The sequence below is a fragment of the Scyliorhinus torazame genome, chromosome 23 (assembly GCF_047496885.1).
Source record: "Scyliorhinus torazame isolate Kashiwa2021f chromosome 23, sScyTor2.1, whole genome shotgun sequence".
In the NCBI taxonomy this organism is placed as follows: domain Eukaryota; kingdom Metazoa; phylum Chordata; class Chondrichthyes; order Carcharhiniformes; family Scyliorhinidae; genus Scyliorhinus; species Scyliorhinus torazame.
Genome location: NC_092729.1, coordinates 54,711,955 through 54,733,388, shown reverse-complemented (window position 1 = coordinate 54,733,388; position 21,434 = coordinate 54,711,955). Strand labels below are relative to the sequence as shown.

Below are 21,434 nucleotides of genomic sequence, written 5' to 3'. Positions count from 1 at the left end.
GACACAGTTCTGTAACGTGCTCCTTGTTATATCAGATTTGACAGGACCATCCACAGCCTGGTGTCAGGCTCCAGGCCGTGCTGAAGGAGGCGACACCGTTCTGTAACCAGCTCCTTGTTATATCAGATTTGACAGGACCATCCACAGCCTGGTGTCAGGCTCCAGACCGTGCTGAAGGAGGCGACACCGTTCTGTTACCAGCTCCTTGTTATATCAGATTTGACAGGACCATCCACAGCCTCGTGTCAGGCTCCAGGCCGTGCTGAAGGAGATGACACCATTCTGTAACCAGCTCCTTGTTATATCAGATTTGACAGGACCATCCACAGCCTGGTGTCAGGCTCCAGGCCGTGCTGAAGGAGATGACACCGTTCTGTAACCAGCTCCTTGTTATATCAGATTTGACAGGACCATCCACAGCCTTGTGTCAGGTTCAAGGCCGTGCTGAAGGAGGCGACACTGTTCTGTAACCAGCTCCTTGTTGTATCAGATTTGACAGGACCATCTACAGCCTGGTGTCAGGCTCCAGGCCGTGCTGAAGGAGGCGACACCGTTCTGTAACCAGCTCGTTGTTATATCAGATTTGACAGGGCCATCCACAGCCTGGTGTCAGGCTCCAGGCCGTGCTGAAGGAGGCGACACCGTTCTGTAACCAGCTCCTTGTTATATCAGATTTGACAGGACCATCCACAGCCTGGTGTCAGTCTCCAGGCCGTGCTGAAGGAGGTGACACCGTTCTGTAACCAACTCCTTGTTATATCAGATTTGACAGGACCATCCACAGCCTGGTGTCAGGCTCCAGGCCGTGCTGAAGGAGGCGACACCGTTCTGTAACCAGCTCCGTGTTATTTCAGATTTGACAAGGACCATCCACAGACTGGTGTCAGGTTCCAGGCCCTGCTGAAGGAGGCGACACCATTCTGTAACCAGCTCCTTGTTATATCAGATTTGACAGGACCATCCACAGCCTGGGATCAGGATCCAGGCCGTGCTGAAGGAGGCGACACCGTTCTGTAACTATCACCTTGTTATATCAGATTTGACAGGACCATCCACAGCCTGGTGTCAGGCTCCAGGCCGTGCTGAAGGAGGCGAAACCGTTCTGTAACCAGCTCCCTGTTATATCAGATTTGACAGGACCATCCACAGCCTGGTGTCAGGCCCCAGGCCGTGCTGAAGGAGGCAACACCGTTCTGTAACCAGCTCCTTGTTATATCAGATTTGTCAGGACCATCCACAGCCTGGTGTCAGGCTCCAGGCCGTGCTGAAGGAGGCGACACCGTTCTCTAACCAGCTCTTTGTTGTATCAGATTTGACAGCACCATCCACAGCCTGGTGTCAGGCCCCAGGCCGTGCTGAAGGAGGCGACGCCGTTCTGTAACCTGCTCCTTTTTGTATCAGATTTGACAGGACCATCCACAGCCTGGTGTCAGGCTCCAGGCCGTGCTGAAGGAGGTGACACCGTTCTGTAACCAGCACCTTGTTATATCAGATTTGACAGGACCATCCACAGCCTGGTGTCAGGCTCCAGGCCGTGCTGAAGGAGGCGACACCGTTCTGTAACCAGCTCCTCGTTATATCAGGTTTGACAGGACCATCCACAGCCTGGTGTCAGGCTCCAGGCCGTGCTGAAGGAGGCGACACCGCTCTGTAACCAGCTCCTTGTTATATCAGATTTGACAGGACCATCCACAGCCTGGTGTCAGGCTCCAGGCCGTGCTGAAGGAGGCGACACCGTTCTGTAACCAGCTCATTGTTGTATCAGATTTGACAGGACCGTCCACAGCCTGGTGTCAGGCTCCATGCCGTGCTGAAGGAGGCAACCCCGTTCTGCAACGAGCACCGTGCTATATCAGATTTGACAGGACCATCCACAGCCTGGTGTCAGGCTCCAGGCCGTGCTGAAGGAGGCGACACCGTTCTGTAACCAGCACCTTCTTGTAGCAGATTTGACAGGACCATCCAAGCCTGGTGTCAGGCTCCAGGCCGTGCTGAAGGAGGCGACACCGTTCTGTAACCAGCTCCTTGTTATATCAAATTTGACAGGACCATCCACAGCCTGGTGTCAGGCTCCAGGCCGTGCTGAAGGAGGCGACACCGTTCTGTGACAAGCTCCGTGTTATTTCAGATTTGACAGGACCATCCACAGACTGGTGTCAGGTTCCAGGCCCTGCTGAAGGAGGCGACACCATTCTGTAAACAGCTCCTTGTTATATCAGATTTGACAGGACCATCCACAGCCTGGGTTCAGGATCCAGGCCATGCTGAAGGAGGCGACACCGTTCTGTAACCAGCACCTTGTCATATCAGATTTGACAGGACCATCCACAGCCTGGTGTCAGGCTCCAGGCCGTGCTGAAGGAGGCGACACCGTTCTGTAACCTGCTCCTTGTTATATCAGATATGACAGGACCATCCACAGCCTGGTGTCAGGCTCCAGGCCGTGCTGAAGGAGGCGACACCGTTCTGTAACCTGCTCCTTGTTATATCAGATTTGACAGGACCATCCACAGCCTGGTGTCAGGCTCCAGGCCGTGATGAAGGAGGCGACACCGTTCTGTAACCAGCTCCTTGTTATATCAGATTTGACTGGCCCATCCACAGCCTGGTGTCAGGCTCCAGGCCGTGCTGAAGGAGGCGACACCGTTCTGTAACCAGCACCTTGTTATATCAGATTTGACAGGACCATCCACAGCCTGGTGTCAGGCTCCAGGCTGTGCTGAAGGAGGCGACACCGTTCTGTAACCAGCTCCTTGTTGTATCAGATTTGACAGGGCCATCCACAGCCTGGTGTCAGGCTCCAGGCCGTGCTGAAGGAGGCGACACCTTTCTGTAACCATCTCCATGTTGTATCAGATTTGACAGGAACCACAGCCTGGTGTCAGGCTCCAGGCCGTGCTGAAGGATGCGACACCGTTCTGTAACCAGCTCCTTGTTATATCAGATTTGACAGGACCATCCACAGCCTGGTGTCAGGCTCCAGGCCGTGTTGAAGGAGGCGACACCGTTCTGTAACCAGCTCCTTGTTATATCAGATTTGACAGGACCATCCACAGCCTGCTGTCAGGCACCAAGCCGTGTTGATGGAGGCGACACCGTTCTGTAACCAGCTCCTTGTTATATCAGATTTGACAGGACCTTCCACAGCCTGGTGTCAGGCTCCAGGCCGTGCTGAAGGAGGCGACACCGTTCTGTAACCAGCTCCTTGTTGTATCAAATTTGACGGGACCATCCACAGCCTGGTGTCAGGCTCCAGGCCGTGCTGAAGGAGGCGACACCGTTCTGTAACCAGCTCCTTGTTGTATCAGATTTGACAGGACCATCCACAGCCTGGTGTCAGGCTCCAGGCCGTGCTGAAGGAGGTGACACCGTTCTGTAACCAGCTCCTTGTTATACCAGATTTGACATGACCATCCACAGCCTGGTGTCAGGCTCCAGGCCGTGCTGAAGGAGGTGACACCGTTCTGTAACCAGCACCTTGTTATATCAGATTTGACAGGACCATCCACAGCCTGGTGTCAGGCTCCAGGCCGTGCTGAAGGAGTGTAGAAGCCAAGTATTTCAAATACAACTAGTATAGGTAAAAGATAGCTGTTTAAGCATAAATGTTGAGCCCCAGTTTTTTTAATACCCACTTATACAGCATAATTCACTTTTACTGAAGTCCATTGTTCTGGCAAATGCATATTTTCAAGAAACAGTGTGACATTAAAAAAAGCACAGTTGCAAGATAATTTGACACTGCCTTGTGCTAATTGTCAAGGACAGGGACTGGATACACAGCACCATTGTTCACAATGCAGATAACAGCTAGGTCAGAAAAGCTGATGTTGCACATTGAAGATGGACGGCTTGCCATCAAATCAAATGTGTTTGAGTCTAACCCAAACCAATTAGGATTATATTGGGGTGTAATTAGATGACTTAAGACAGATATGAAAGTGTATAACTAAAAAGTTTTTCCCCGCCATTTTGGGGTTTAGTTTTTTAAGTTTTTGTCTTTCTGTTAGTTTAGTCAGTTTTTGCCTTTGATTCTAGTCTCCATTTTAGAGATGTCTTTTGGGGGTTGTCAGTCTAACAGTCTGTGTCAGTGATGTTAGTCCACTTTTGACTTTGAGTTTGAGTTTAGCTGAAGATTAGCTTTCTCTCTCTTTTCATGTTTCATTGCCAGACTTTGACCTTTTAAAAGTTACTTTCGAGCTGTCTGCCTAAGCAAAGAAAGATAATGTCTGTAATTCTCTGAAAGCTTCGAATTGTCTACGAATTGCCTTTTAAATGACTTTCAAATTGTAATCAAGCGACTACAAATAAAACAATTCTTTTTGGCACCTGAGGAGTTTATACTGCAAATTTCTGCTGAGTTCCAGTATTCGCAAAGTGCTACTGATAACCGAATAGCAGAGATGATATAAATTCCTTCAACTATACACAGTCGAATAATACAGGAATCGAACAACTTAACAGAGTCTACAAATAGTACAAATCTTACAACTTGTCGTATTGCGCCAGGACTGGATTCATCAACTAAGCTTCCCCCAAACTTGGCGTAGTTCGACAGGTTAAGATCCTATAAATTTCAGTTTCCTTTAATTGGCGTAGTCGGCAGTCAGGGTGGGAGTACTGAGGACGACCTTCGGAGGCCCAGGTGACGACGGAAAGCTTCGAAGATAATCGGAGGAGGTCGGGAACCTTCGGGAAGCTTCGGAGATAATCGGAGGAGGCCCAGAAGACAGCCGGAACCCACGGCTAGACTGGCGTAAGAAATATCTTTTTCACCCATTAAAAGTCTTAAAGCCGCATCAATCAGTACTTCGACCCTTGAAAAGAACATTTTTTATAGACTGTTAAATAAATCAAGTGCCAGTCGGTCGGTCAGACTATCAGACGTGACTGGAAGATGAGTCACTGCAGTAACTAAAATAAAACGTCAGTCAGCGATCAAGAAAAGTTATGGCTGATCCTAATCAAAGTGTAGATTCAGAGCCTTTAGCAGACAGAAAATTACTCCCCACTACATCCAAGGGGGTTGCTGGAATACCAGATGTTTCTGTTGAAGATATGTTGGGGGATTGTAGATCTTTCACTCGTAGACATTTTAACCTATGTGAAACCTCAAAAAAAATTGAATCAAAGTATGATATCCCCAGAGGACAGTGGTCCTTCAATAATATCAAGAGAGCATGGGGAAAATGCACACGATTACACGGTGCAGAACGTGTAAAATGGTCCCTGGTAATTACGGGACAGATACACAGTCAGCAAGAGATCATTGTTAAAAATAAAAGTGATCATCAGCTTCAGTCCACTAAAGACCAACTAAGTTCAGTTCTTGAAGATTTGCAAGATGCAAAATCCAAACTTCAGCATTATGATGAAATTAGAACAGATTTGCAAAATAAAACCTCTGAACTCCAGCAGTTAAATGTTCAAATCGCAGAATTTCAAAATCAAGTTTTTGAAGTGGAGTCAGAATTCCAAAATCAAGTTTTTAAAATGGAGTCAAAATACCAACAGCTGCAATTAAATACTGAACGAAGTGATGATGAGTATAGGTCTACTAAAAGGCAATTAATTACAGTTGTTGAAGAATTGCAAGATGCAAAATCCAAACTTGAAACAGATTTGCAAGATGCAAAATCCAAACTTGAGCATTATGATGAAATTAAAACAGAATTGCAAGTTGCAAAATCCAAACTTGAAACAGACTTGCAAGTTGCAAAATCCAAACTTGAGCATTATGATGAAATTAGAACAGATTTGCAAAACAAAACCTCTGAACTCCAGCAATTTCAAATCCAAGTTTTTAAAGTGGAGTCAAAATACCAACAGTTGCAATTAACTACTGAGCGAAGCGATGATGAGTATAGGTCCACTAAAAAACAATTAATTACAGTTGTTGAAGAATTGCAAGATGCAAAATCCAAACTTGAAACAGATTTGCAAGATGCAAAATCCAAACTTGAGCATTCTGATGAAATTAAAACAGAATTGCAAGATGCAAAATCCAAACTTGAAACAGATTTGCAAGATGCAAAATCCAAACTTGAGCATTCTGATGAAATTAAAACAGAATTGCAAGATGCAAAATCCAAACTTGAGCATTATGATGAAATTAAAACAGATTTGCAAGTTGCAAAATCCAAACTTGAGCATTATGATGAAATTAAAACAGATTTGCAAGATGCAAAATCCAAACTTGAATATTATGATGAAATTAAAACAGATTTGCAAGTTGCAAAATCCAAACTTGAGCATTATGATGAAATTAAAACAGAATTGCAAGATGCAAAATCCAAACTTGAAACAGAACTGCAAGATGCAAAATCCAAACTTGAGCATTCTGATGAAATTAAAACAGGTTTGCAAGTTGCAAAATCCAAACTTGAGCATTATGATGAAATTAAAACAGATTTACGAGTTGCAAAATCCAAACTTGAGCATCATGATGAAATTAAAACAGATTTGCAAAACAAAACCTCTGAACTCCAGCAGTTATCTTTTCAAATAACAGAATTCCAAAATCAAGTCTTTGAAGTGGAGTCAAAATACCGACAATTGCAATTAAAAACTGAGCGAATTGAACTTGAAAATTGCAAGTTAGTGAAAGAAAGATGTGTTTTAGAAAGAAATATAACCAGCGTGAATGAAGATTGTAAATCTTTGACAAACATGCTTTCTGTACAAAAGATTGAACAAACTCAGAAAGCAGTCCAAACCACCCACCTAGTGGCACAATCGGCAATTGCACAGCCAAGATCAATTGTTAAAAATAAATCATTTTCTCTGTCGGATGAATCAGACGAAGATAGTGTTCCTACAATACAAAATACTAAAGCAATTCGACTAGCCCCTTTAAAACGCAAACGGGTTAGAGTTGGAAGCAAAAAAATAGAAGAAGATGGTGAAACTATCACTAGAAACATATTTGACCACCAATGGGTTCATGAACAAATTGATCCTTCTAAAATTGACGAATGGTCCAAGGGTCTTCCACACCCTAAAAAGGGTGGTATGACCACATGGGATGGAATTCACAGATTACAAGCCATTTACAGTCTCCACCCACTTGATGGAGTACAAATCCTGACTATCATGCTAGGTACTCGTATAAGTTCAACCCTTAGAAATGAAGTAGAAGTTGCCCTTGGAGACGATTTGCAAAATTTAGAAGGTGGTTGGCTAACAATCAAGAATTGGCTATTACAATTTCGCCCCCCGAGGACCAATTGGTCTAAGATCACAGCTTGCATTCAAAAAAATGATGAAGATATTCAGGATTTTGAGGAAAGATTTTTACATACTTGGATGGAATATTCAGGGATGACACTCGACCAGGAAAATGACACATGGGATGCAAGCACTTTAAGTCCATTAAAAACGGCTTTTATAGCCGGTGTTAAACCTGGAATTTCTGCTGCCTTGAATTTGGTTTTACCAGCTTGGGCCACAGCTGGCACATACCGAGACATAGTTGACCGATGCATTCAGATAGATCGTGGTTTGCACAATCAGGCAACTTTTAACACTGCAGCTGCTCAAATGCAGCCTATTGCTCAAATCCAGCCCATGTTACCTGCTGCTCCAGCGGCGGCTGTTGCAGCACCTGCAGGAATATCAGCACTAACTACAATTTCACCACCAGCGCCAGAGCAAACATGTACCCTTGCTCCATTAAAATCACGTAAGGAAATACCAAAATGTCTTTTCTGTGGTAGAGTAGGGCACTGGATGGCAAAATGCTATCAAAAACAACGGACCTCGTTGGATTCAAGAGATGATAATGAAGTAGAAAATATTCATTACAATACATACCCACCTCGTGGTCAATTACGTAACTCACACAAACAAGACGCACCTAGGGTTACGTTCCAACAAGACACACCCAGACTTGCGTACAGGGATTCTAGACCCTCCCAGCCGTACCCACGTAGGGAGGAACCGTACCCACGTAGGGACGAGCTGTACCCACGTAGGGAGGAACCGTACCCACGTAGGGACGAGCTGTACCCACGTAGGAATCTATACGATGATGATAATGCTGTGAATGAAATGTTAAACAGCTGTCCTCCAGCTCAAAGAAGTTCTCTGTATGATAATTCAAAAAACTACTAGAACCCACTCTTGATGATTCTCTCCATTTCTCTCTACATGCACTTGTGGAACAAAAAAATGATGGACTATATATTTCATTAAGAGTGGGAGGCATTTATATCGATTTTTTATTTGACACTGGAGCTGAACTTACCTGTGTTACTAAACAGAGTGCTGCTTTCTTTCCCCTAACTGTAGAAAAAATTGAAGCTTTTGCTGCAGGAGGAGGCTCGGTCACTCTTCGGAAGACTAAACCATTGCTTTTAGAATTTGGACCACATCAACTGATGACATCAATATGGGTAGGTCCGGTAACACAAGCACTTCTAGGTATGGACATCTTATCACAACTAAATTCTTCACTCAATTTCAATAATGGAAAAATCACCTGGTCCATTAGACACATCAAAAAAGAAGAAATACAAAGCCATCCAATTTGGGCAATTGACAAAAATGATTGTGGTCTTTTAAAAATGGAACCAGTCACTTTTATGGGATCCGCTCCACCTTGTACCAAACAATACCCTATTAATAAAACTTCAATTGAAGGCATTCTACCTATAATAAAACAACTTGAAGAGAGAGGTATTTTAATGCGCATTCACAGTTCATCAAACAGCCCTGTATGGCCTGTAAAAAAGGCTAATGGCACATGGCGCCTCACTATTGACTACAGAAAGGCAAATCAATTCATTGTCAGAAAAGCTCCTTTAGTGGCAGATCCATCTACAATCTTTAACTCTTTAACTCCTGACCTTCAATGGTTTTCAGTTATTGACATGGCAAATGGCTTCTGGTCAGTACCACTGGCTAAACATGTACAACCATGGTTTGCTTTTACAGTCAATCAGCAACAGCACACATGGACTAGACTACCGCAAGGTTTTCATAATAGCCCAACTGTTTACCACATGGCTCTGCAGAATCATCTCAGGCAACTACCTGATCTGCCTTCCACCATTATTCAGTATGTAGATGATGTTCTAATAGCCTCCATCAATAAAGATGATCATGACAAAGACTTACGGGTGGTCTTGAACCACCTCAGTACAAATGGTCACAAAGCTAGCTTTGCCAAAGCACAAATTGCCCAGGAAGAAGTTGTTTACTTGGGTCAGAAAATTTCCAAAGGCAAAAGGGAACTTACTCAGAACAGAACGGCTGCCATCAAAGCAGCTAAAGAACCCTCAACTGTACAGGAAGTCAGATCTTTCTTGGGCCTCTGTAATTTTAACAGAAATTGGATTGATTCTTATACTCAGTTATGTCAGCCATTAAATGATCTTTTAAAAGGAAACAGAAAATCTAAAGATCAAGTTAAACTCAATTCAGAACAAAAACAATCATTTCTGAATTTGAAAAAGGTCTTGTGTTCGGCACCAGCCTTAGGTATTCCAAACAATGGAAAACCTTTTACCATGTTTGTTCATGAAAGAGATGGTTACATGACTGCAGTTCTAGCTCAAGAACATGGTGATCAGTTAAGACCAGTTGGGTACTATTCCCTTAAACTTGACAATGTGGCACAAGCATTTGGCAGTTGTTTACGAGCCATGGAAGCCACATGTCGAGCTGTAATGATGACATCAGGCCTTGTTCTAGACCAAAAATTAATCATTAAATGTCCACACTCAGTCCATTCTCTACTATCCATGAACAGAGTTACATCAGCAAGATGGACTAGGTGGACAGCAGTACTGGAAGCTCCCAACCTATATTTTCACAAAGCTAGTCCTATAAACCCATCATCCTTGCTCCCGCTTCCCGAGGAACAAAAGGGAGGGGAGGGAGAAGGGCATGACTGTGTGAAAATAATAGAGGAAATGGAAGAAGTACGCTTAGTAGAAGAAGAGCCACTACAGAACCCAGATTTAATCCTATTCACTGATGGTTCCTCTTTTATTGACAAGGGTATCAGAAAAGCTGGGTGGGCAGTCACAAGCCCATATGAAGTATTAGCTGAAGGAAGCTTGCCCCCAGGTACATCAGCTCAGCAGGCCGAATTAGAGGCACTAACAGAAGCATGTCATGTGGCAAGAGATAAAACTGCTAATATCTATACTGACTCCAGATATGGTTTTGGAGTAGCGCATGATTTTGGCCATCTGTGGAGAAAAAGAGGATTTTTCACAACGGCAGGTACACCTATCCGAAATGGACAGGAAGTACAAAATCTTCTAGAAGCTATGGTTTTACCAAAAGAAGTATCAGTTCTAAAATGCAAAGCCCATACTCATGGAGACTCTATGGAAGCAAGAGGAAATGCTCTTGCTGACCAAGCAGCAAGGGAAGCTGCCTCCCTTTGTGCCTCTCAGTGGCATCAGGAATCCAGTCACATTTACAAATTGGGAGTAACTACCTTATTACATGATTTACGTGAAATGCAGAATGATTGTACAAAGGAAGAAAAATGGACATGGTTAGAATCAGGTATTCAACCAGGTGATGATGATGACATTTGGAGAGAAGTTCAAACTTGTAAACCAGTTGTACCACAATCGCTAATGCCTTTTTTAGCTCAACAAATTCATTCATGGGGACACATATCACCTCAACAAATGATGGATCGATTCCATAGAAGTTGGTGTGGTAAAGGATTCAAAAAACATGCACAATTGGTAGCAAACCGCTGTGTAACCTGTCAAAAGAATAATTTGGGACCCATAACATCAATGCCTCAATTAAGAGCTCCTGCTCCTGCAGGTCCATTCCAGGATATACAGGTAGATTACATCAGCCTTCCTAAATGTCAAAAGTACAATGACGTCCTTGTAATAGTGGATAAGTTCTCCAGATGGGTGGAAGCTGCTCCAGCTAGAAGAGGGACAGCTGCCCATACAGCCAAAGTGCTATGCAAAGACTTTATCCCTAGATGGGGAGTTCCAGCTAGCATTGACTCAGACAATGGATCCCACTTCACAGGTGCTGTTTGTAAGGAAGTCTGTAAACTACTAAACATTAACTGGAATTTACACTGTCCTTATCATCCACAATCATCGGGACAAGTGGAACGTATGAATCGAACTTTGAAAGAAAGACTGTCTAAATACAGCCAGGAAGGCATGAACTGGGTCCAAGCTTTGCCAATAGTGTTATGCAGTATTAGAGCTACACCAAACAGAACAACAGGCTTGAGTCCATTTGAAATCATCACAGGCAGACCAATGTCTCTGCCAGGAACTATTGACTTGCGGAAAGCAGACTGTCATTTAATGAGTGATGCTTTGCTGTCTTACTGTCAAGATCTAACAAATGCAGTTAGCTCTGCTTCTCAACAGGTGCTAGCTGCGTGGGGAGATCCTCCAGAAGGTGGGCACGACCTGGTGCCAGGTGAAGAAGTGTACGTTAAAAAGCTGCAAAAGGAACCCTTAGGATCAAAGTGGGAAGGTCCTTTCGTAATCCTTCTCACCACCCAATCCGCTGTGAAGTTAAAAGGAAAGAAAAGTTGGATTCACGCATCACACGTGAAGCGCGCGTACAAGTAAAATGTTTGCCGCAATTTTAATTTTCAGTTATTTGATTGGCTTTGTGAACGTTGTATCAGAACTGAATAAGAACACATTCCTTTACACATCTACGATATATGCTAAAAACTTTAATATTTCTAATTGTTGGGTATGCATTGCAACCCCAACTAACTCAGGGGAGGGTATTCCCTTTCTAACTATTCCCTTTAATGCTTCAGAAACGGCAGAATGGTACATCTATCAAAGTGTCCCTCACTCTGTGGTGATCCGTTCTGGAGCATATTCATGTGAAAAAGGGAGGTTCCAGGTTCGCATCCAAAAATATATTAAACTATGGAAATCTGCAGGTTATCCACTAAATACCTTTTTAGGATGGCACCAACTTAAATATAACCCTAACCAAAAACCTCAACATCTCAACCTCCCAACTAATGGTAAACAAAACGGATCAATTTGCTTCATGAGTAAGAACCCTAAAGGGATACAAATGGGTAATAGTATTTGTACTAATTATGTAGATGTTAACACAGCTTATAAATGTACAAACGATCTCTTACAAAGAGTTCTGCGGTCCTCAAAGATAACAGGCATACCTAATCTCAAAAATAATAAAACATTCGAAGACCGATGGTTCTTAGAAAATATTTACTTATATTCTGCTTATAATGGAACTTATTTTATTTGTGGTAATAAAGCATATCCTTGGCTCCCAACATCCTGGTCAGGATCTTGCTATTTAGGATACATTGTACCGGCTATTCGTCATGTGATTAATCTTCCTCATGCTTCAGAAGCAGTTGCTCGAAGGAACAAACGTTCCATTTTCTTAAAAGATGCAATTTTTGATAGAATGATTCCATTCTATCAGGAAATGAGGATGGAGAATAAATTGAATAAAATAACAACCATCATACAAAACGTAGCCGATTACACCGCCACTGCCCTAGATAAAATTTCTGACGAAATGCGAGCAATTAGAACCGTGGTATTACAAAATCGAATGGCACTTGACTATGTGCTAGCTGAAAAAGGTGGCACCTGCGCCCTGATTGGTGCAGAGTGTTGCACTTTCATTCCCGATAACTCGAAAGAAGTTAAAGATTTGGCATTACATATCCAAAACGAAATCAAAAAACTTGATCCACCCCAATTTATCTCTCTCTGGGATAAAATTTGTGGGTGGCTTGGATCTACTGGAATGTCCACAATAAGAATAATCTCATTCTCCTGTGTAGCTGTATTCACCATTTACATAACATACCAATGTGCTAAGTGCATAAAAAACCTATTCGCTAAACGCAGGGGACCAACTATTAGAATGATTCAAACTAATCCAACGGTACCCGTAATTGATGAACTTGAGCTGAAATACTATTATTGAAATATTACTGATCAATCAACTATTTGACTATTATTAACATATTGTATAATTTATTAATACTGAATCAGTAGGATCAAATTTGATTAATTTATTAATTATAATAATTATTTTGACTGTATTATTAACATTGTATAATTTATTAATACTGAATCAGTAGGGTCAAATTTGATTAATCTATTAATTATAATAATTATTTTGAAATGCCTGTTGCAATGTTAATTCCATTTTATTGTTTAAAACTGCAATGATTCTTTGCGCTTTTACCTATCCTATCGCATTAATGATGTATTTTCTGATATATCTCAATTTTTCGATTTATCAAAGGGCCGACTGTAGAAGCCAAGTATTTCAAATACAACTAGTATAGGTAAAAGATAGCTGTTTAAGCATAAATGTTGAGCCCCAGTTTTTTTAATACCCACTTATACAGCATAATTCACTTTTACTGAAGTCCATTGTTCTGGCAAATGCATATTTTCAAGAAACAGTGTGACATTAAAAAAAGCACAGTTGCAAGATAATTTGACACTGTCTTGTGCTAATTGTCAAGGACAGGGACTGGATACACAGCACCATTGTTCACAATGCAGATAACAGCTAGGTCAGAAAAGCTGATGTTGCACATTGAAGATGGACGGCTTGCCATCAAATCAAATGTGTTTGAGTCTAACCCAAACCAATTAGGATTATATTGGGGTGTAATTAGATGACTTAAGACAGATATGAAAGTGTATAACTAAAAAGTTTTTCCCCGCCATTTTGGGGTTTAGTTTTTTAAGTTTTTGTCTTTCTGTTAGTTTAGTCAGTTTTTGCCTTTGATTCTAGTCTCCATTTTAGAGATGTCTTTTGGGGGTTGTCAGTCTAACAGTCTGTGTCAGTGATGTTAGTCCACTTTTGACTTTGAGTTTGAGTTTAGCTGAAGATTAGCTTTCTCTCTCTTTTCATGTTTCATTGCCAGACTTTGACCTTTTAAAAGTTACTTTCGAGCTGTCTGCCTAAGCAAAGAAAGATAATGTCTGTAATTCTCTGAAAGCTTCGAATTGTCTACGAATTGCCTTTTAAATGACTTTCAAATTGTAATCAAGCGACTACAAATAAAACAATTCTTTTTGGCACCTGAGGAGTTTATACTGCAAATTTCTGCTGAGTTCCAGTATTCGCAAAGTGCTACTGATAACCGAATAGCAGAGATGATATAAATTCCTTCAACTATACACAGTCGAATAATACAAGGAATCGAACAACTTAACACAGTCTACAAATAGTACAAATCTTACAACTTGTCATATTGCGCCAGGACTTGATTCATCAACTAAGCTTCCCCCAAACTTGGCGTAGTTCGACAGGTTAAGATCCTATAAATTTCAGTTTCCTTTAAGGAGGCGACACCGTTCTGTAACCAGCACCTTGTTATATCAGATTTGACAGGACCATCCACAGCCTGGTGTCAGGCTCCAGGCCGTGCTGAAGGAGGCGACACCGTTCTGCAACCAGCTCCTTGTTGTATCAGATTTGACAGGACCATCCACAGCCTGGTGTCAGGCTCCAGGCCGTGCTGAAGGAGGCGACACCGTTCTGTAACCAGCTCCTTGTTATATCAAATTTGACAGGACCATCCACAGCCTGGTGTCAGGCTCCAGGCCGTGCTGAAGGAGGCGACACCGTTCTGTAACAAGCTCCGTGTTATTTCAGATTTGACAGGACCATCCACAGACTGGTGTCAGGTTCCAGGCCCTGCTGAAGGAGGCGACACCATTCTGTAACCATCTCCTTGTTATATCAGATTACAGGACCATCCACAGCCTGGGTTCAGGATCCAGGCCATGCTGAAGGAGGCGACACCGTTCTGTAACCAGCACCTTGTCATATCAGATTTGACAGGACCATCCACAGCCTGGTGTCAGGCTCCAGGCCGTGCTGAAGGTGGCGACACCGTTCTGTAACCTGCTCCTTGTTATATCAGATTTGACAGGACCATCCACAGCCTGGTGTCAGGCTCCAGGCCGTGCTGAAGGAGGCGACACCGTTCTGTAACCAGCTCCTTGTTATATCAGATTTGACAGGCCCATCCACAGCCTGGTGTCAGGCTCCAGGCCGTGCTGAAGGAGGCGACACCGTTCTGTAACCAGCTCCTTGTTATATCAGATTTGACAGGACCATCCACAGCCTGCTGTCAGGCACCAAGCCGTGTTGATGGAGGTGACACCGTTCTGTAACCAGCTCCTTGTTATATCAGATTTGACAGGACCATCCACAGCCTGGTGTCAGGCTCCAGGCCTTGCTGAAGGAGGCGACACCGTTCTGTAACCAGCTCCTTGTTATATCAGATTTGATAGGACCTTCCACAGCCTGGTGTCAGGCTCCAGGCCGTGCTGAAGGAGGCGACACCGTTCTGTAATCAGCTCCTTGTTATATCAGATTTGACAGCACAATCCACAGCCTGGTGTCAGGCTCCAGGCCGTGCTGAAGGAGGCGACACCGTTCTGTAACCAGTTCCTTGTTGTATCAAATTTGACATGACCATCCACAGCCTGGTGTCAGGCTCCAGGCCGTGCTGAAGGAGGCGACACCGTTCTGTAACCAGCTCCTTGTTGTATCAGATTTGACAGGACCATCCACAGCCTGGTGTCAGGCTCCAGGCCGTGCTGAAGGAGGTGACACCGTTCTGTAACCAGCTCCTTGTTATACCAGATTTGACATGACCATCCACAGCCTGGTGTCAGGCTCCAGGCCGTGCTGAAGGAGGTGACACCGTTCTGTAACCAGCACCTTGTTATATCAGATTTGACAGGACCATCCACAGCCTGGTGTCAGGCTCCAGGCCATGCTGAAGGAGGCGACACCGTTCTGTATCCAGCTCCTTGTTATATCAGATTTGACAGGACCATCCACAGCCTGGTGTCAGGCTCCAGGCCGTGCTGAAGGAGGCGACACCGTTCTGCAACCAGCTCCTTGTTGTATCAGATTTGACAGGACCATCCACAGCCTGGTGTCAGGCTCCAGGCCGTGCTGAAGGAGGCAACCCCGTTCTGCAACGAGCACCGTGTTATATCAGATTTGACAGGACCATCCACAGCCTGGTGTCAGGCTCCAGGCCCTGCTGAAGGAGGCGACACCGTTCTGTAACCAGCACCTTGTTGTAGCAGATTTGACAGGACCATCCACAGCCTGGTGTCAGGCTCCAGGCCTTGCTGAAGGAGGCGACACCGTTCTGTAACCAGCTCCTTGTTATATCAGATTTGACAGGACCTTCCACAGCCTGGTGTCAGGCTCCAGGCCGTGCTGAAGGAGGCGACACCTTTCTGTAATCAGCTCCTTGTTGTATCAGATTTGACAGCACCATCCACAGCCTGGTGTCAGGCTTCAGGCCGTGCTGAAGGAGGCGACACCGTTCTGTAACCAGCTCCTTGTTGTAGCAGATTTGACAGGACCATCCACAGCCTGGTGTCAGGCTCCAGGCCTTGCTGAAGGAGGCGACACCGTTCTGTAACTAGCTCCTTGTTATATCAGATTTGACAGGACCTTCCACAGCCTGGTGTCAGGCTCCAGGCCGTGCTGAAGGAGGCGACACCGTTCTGTAATCAGCTCCTTGTTGTATCAGATTTGACAGCACCATCCACAGCCTGGTGTCAGGCTTCAGGCCGTGCTGAAGGAGGCGACACCGTTCTGTAACCAGCTCCTTGTTGTATCAGATTTGACAGGACCATCCACAGCCTGCTGTCAGGCTCCAGGCCGTGCTGAAGGAGGCTACACCGTTCTGTAACCAGCTCCTTGTTGTATCAGATTTGACAGGACCATCCACAGCCTGGTGTCAGGCTCCAGGCCCTGCTGAAGGAGGCGACACCGTTCTGCAACCAGCTCCTTGTTGTATCAGATTTGACAGGACCATCCACAGCCTGGTGTCAGGCTCCAGGCCGTGCTGAAGGAGGCAACCCCGTTCTGCAACGAGCACCGTGTTATATCAGATTTGACAGGACCATCCACAGCCTGGTGTCAGGCTCCAGGCCCTGCTGAAGGAGGCGACACCGTTCTGTAACCAGCACCTTGTTGTAGCAGATTTGACAGGACCATCCACAGCCTGGTGTCAGGCTCCAGGCCTTGCTGAAGGAGGCGAAACCGTTCTGTAACCAGCTCCTTGTTATATCAGATTTGACAGGACCTTCCACAGCCTGGTGTCAGGCTCCAGGCCGTGCTGAAGGAGGCGAAACCGTTCTGTAATCAGCTCCTTGTTGTATCAGATTTGACAGCACCATCCACAGCCTGGTGTCAGGCTTCAGGCCGTGCTGAAGGAGGCGACACCGTTCTGTAACCAGCTCCTTGTTGTATCAGATTTGACAGGACCATCCACAGCCTGGTGTCAGGCTCCAGGCCGTGCTGAAGGAGGCGACACCGTTCTGTAACCAGCTCCTTGTTGTATCAGATTTGACAGGACCATCCACAGCCTGGTGTCAGGCTCCAGGCCGTGCTGAAGGAGGCGACACCGTTCTGTAACCAGCTCCTTGTTATATCAGATTTGACAGGACCATCCACAGCCTGCTGTCAGGCACCAAGCCGTGTTGATGGAGGTGACACCGTTCTGTAACCAGCTCCTTGTTATATCAGATTTGACAGAACCATCCACAGCCTGGTGTCAGGCTCCAGGCCTTGCTGAAGGAGGCGACACCGTTCTGTAACCAGCTCCTTGTTATATCAGATTTGACAGGACCTTCCACAGCCTGGTGTCAGGCTCCAGGCCGTGCTGAAGGAGGCGACACCGTTCTGTAATCAGCTCCTTGTTATATCAGATTTGACAGCACAATCCACAGCCTGGTGTCAGGCTCCAGGCCGTGCTGAAGGAGGCGACACCGTTCTGTAACCAGTTCCTTGTTGTATCAAATTTGACATGACCATCCACAGCCTGGTGTCAGGCTCCAGGCCGTGCTGAAGGAGGCGACACCGTTCTGTAACCAGCTCCTTGTTGTATCAGATTTGACAGGACCATCCACAGCCTGGTGTCAGGCTCCAGGCCGTGCTGAAGGAGGTGACACCGTTCTGTAACCAGCTCCTTGTTATACCAGATTTGACATGACCATCCACAGCCTGGTGTCAGGCTCCAGGCCGTGCTGAAGGAGGTGACACCGTTCTGTAACCAGCACCTTGTTATATCAGATTTGACAGGACCATCCACAGCCTGGTGTCAGGCTCCAGGCCATGCTGAAGGAGGCGACACCGTTCTGTATCCAGCTCCTTGTTATATCAGATTTGACAGGACCATCCACAGCCTGGTGTCAGGCTCCAGGCCGTGCTGAAGGAGGCGACACCGTTCTGCAACCAGCTCCTTGTTGTATCAGATTTGACAGGACCATCCACAGCCTGGTGTCAGGCTCCAGGCCTTGCTGAAGGAGGCGACACCGTTCTGTAACCAGCTCCCTGTTGTAGCAGATTTGACAGGACCATCCACAGCCTGGTGTCAGGCTCCAGGCCTTGCTGAAGGAGGCGACACCGTTCTGTAACTAGCTCCTTGTTATATCAGATTTGACAGGACCTTCCACAGCCTGGTGTCAGGCTCCAGGCCGTGCTGAAGGAGGCGACACCGTTCTGTAATCAGCTCCTTGTTGTATCAGATTTGACAGCACCATCCACAGCCTGGTGTCAGGCTTCAGGCCGTGCTGAAGGAGGCGACACCGTTCTGTAACCAGCTCCTTGTTGTATCAGATTTGACAGGACCATCCACAGCCTGCTGTCAGGCTCCAGGCCGTGCTGAAGGAGGCTACACCGTTCTGTAACCAGCTCCTTGTTGTATCAGATTTGACAGGACCATCCACAGCCTGGTGTCAGGCTCCAGGCCCTGCTGAAGGAGGCGACACCATTCTGCAACCAGCTCCTTGTTGTATCAGATTTGACAGGACCATCCACAGCCTGGTGTCAGGCTCCAGGCCGTGCTGAAGGAGGCAACCCCGTTCTGCAACGAGCACCGTGTTATATCAGATTTGACAGGACCATCCACAGCCTGGTGTCAGGCTCCAGGCCCTGCTGAAGGAGGCGACACCGTTCTGTAACCAGCACCTTGTTGTAGCAGATTTGACAGGACCATCCACAGCCTGGTGTCAGGCTCCAGGCCTTGCTGAAGGAGGCGAAACAGTTCTGTAACCAGCTCCTTGTTATATCAGATTTGACAGGACCTTCCACAGCCTGGTGTCAGGCTCCAGGCCGTGCTGAAGGAGGCGACACCGTTCTGTAATCAGCTCCTTGTTGTATCAGATTTGACAGCACCATCCACAGCCTGGTGTCAGGCTTCAGGCCGTGCTGAAGGAGGCGACACCGTTCTGTAACCAGCTCCTTGTTGTATCAGATTTGACAGGACCATCCACAGCCTGGTGTCAGGCTCCAGGCCATGCTGAAGGAGGCGACACCGTTCTGCAACCAGCTCCTTGTTGTATCAGATTTGACAGGACCATCCACAGCCTGGTGTCAGGCTCCAGGCCATGCTGAAGGAGGTGACACCGTTCTGTAACCAGCTCCTTGTTATATCAGATTTGACATGACCATCCACAGCCTGGTGTCAGGCTCCAGGCCGTGCTGAAGGAGGTGACACCGTTCTGTAACCAGCACCTTGTTATATCAGATTTGACAGGACCATCCACAGCCTGGTGTCAGGCTCCAGGCCATGCTGAAGGAGGCGACACCGTTCTGTATCCAGCTCCTTGTTATATCAGATTTGACAGGACCATCCACAGCCTGGTGTCAGGCTCCAGGCCGTGCTGAAGGAGGCGACACCGTTCTGCAACCAGCTCCTTGTTGTATCAGATTTGACAGGACCATCCACAGCCTGGTGTCAGGCTCCAGGCCTTGCTGAAGGAGGCGACACCGTTCTGTAACCAGCTCCCTGTTGTAGCAGATTTGACAGGACCATCCACAGCCTGGTGTCAGGCTCCAGGCCTTGCTGAAGGAGGCGACACGTTTCTGTAACTAGCTCCTTGTTATATCAGATTTGACAGGACCTTCCACAGCCTGGTGTCAGGCTCCAGGCCGTGCTGAAGGAGGCGACACCGTTCTGTAATCAGCTCCTTGTTGTATCAGATTTGACAGCACCATCCACAGCCTGGTGTCAGGCTTCAGGCCGTGCTGAAGGAGGCGACACCGTTCTGTAACCAGCTCCTTGTTGTATCAGATTTGACAGGACCATCCACAGCCTGCTGTCAGGCTCCAGGCCGTGCTGAAGGAGGCTACACCGTTCTGTAACCAGCTCCTTGTTGTATCAGATTTGACAGGACCATCCACAGCCTGGTGTCAGGCTCCAGGCCCTGCTGAAGGAGGCGACACCATTCTGCAACCAGCTCCTTGTTGTATCAGATTTGACAGGACCATCCACAGCCTGGTGTCAGGCTCCAGGCCGTGCTGAAGGAGGCAACCCCGTTCTGCAACGAGCACCGTGTTATATCAGATTTGACAGGACCATCCACAGCCTGGTGTCAGGCTCCAGGCCCTGCTGAAGGAGGCGACACCGTTCTGTAACCAGCACCTTGTTGTAGCAGATTTGACAGGACCATCCACAGCCTGGTGTCAGGCTCCAGGCCTTGCTGAAGGAGGCGAAACAGTTCTGTAACCAGCTCCTTGTTATATCAGATTTGACAGGACCTTCCACAGCCTGGTGTCAGGCTCCAGGCCGTGCTGAAGGAGGCGACACCGTTCTGTAATCAGCTCCTTGTTGTATCAGATTTGACAGCACCATCCACAGCCTGGTGTCAGGCTTCAGGCCGTGCTGAAGGAGGCGACACCGTTCTGTAACCAGCTCCTTGTTGTATCAGATTTGACAGGACCATCCACAGCCTGGTGTCAGGCTCCAGGCCATGCTGAAGGAGGCGACACCGTTCTGCAACCAGCTCCTTGTTGTATCAGATTTGACAGGACCATCCACAGCCTGGTGTCAGGCTCCAGGCCCTGCTGAAGGAGGCGACACCGTTCTGTAACCAGCACCTTGTTGTAGCAGATTTGACAGGACCATCCACAGCCTGGTGTCAGGCTCCAGGCCTTGCTGAAGGAGGCGACACCGTTCTGTAACCAGCTCCTTGTTATATCAGATTTGACAGGACATTCCACAGCCTGGTGTCAGGGTCCAGGCCGTGCTGAAGGAGGCGACACCTTTCTGTAATCAGCTCCTTGTTGTATCAGATTTGACAGCACCATCCACAGCCTGGTGTCAGGCTTCAGGCCGTGCTGAAGGAGGCGACACCGTTCTGTAACCAGCTCCCTGTTGTAGCAGATTTGACAGGACCATCCACAGCCTGGTGTCAGGCTCCAGGCCTTGCTGAAGGAGGCGACACCGTTCTGTAACTAGCTCCTTGTTATATCAGATTTGACAGGACCTTCCACAGCCTGGTGTCAGGCTCCAGGCCGTGCTGAAGGAGGCGACACCGTTCTGTAATCAGCTCCTTGTTGTATCAGATTTGACAGCACCATCCACAGCCTGGTGTCAGGCTTCAGGCCGTGCTGAAGGAGGCGACACCGTTCTGTAA

At 46.4% G+C, this 21,434-nt stretch overlaps 1 protein-coding gene across 1 annotated transcript in view; it reads left to right on the top strand.

Moving 5' to 3' along the window:
* Positions 1–11,435, top strand: part of LOC140399557 (uncharacterized) — a 171,762-nt gene extending 160,327 nt beyond the window's left edge. Inside the window, exons 2-3 of the mRNA XM_072489100.1 lie at positions 6,122–8,393; positions 11,370–11,435. Coding sequence (XP_072345201.1) covers positions 6,122–8,112 — 1,991 coding nt within the window. The 3' untranslated portion in view covers positions 8,113–8,393; positions 11,370–11,435. The remainder of the gene's footprint in view (positions 1–6,121; positions 8,394–11,369) is intronic.
* The last annotated feature ends 9,999 nt before the right edge of the window (positions 11,436–21,434 follow it).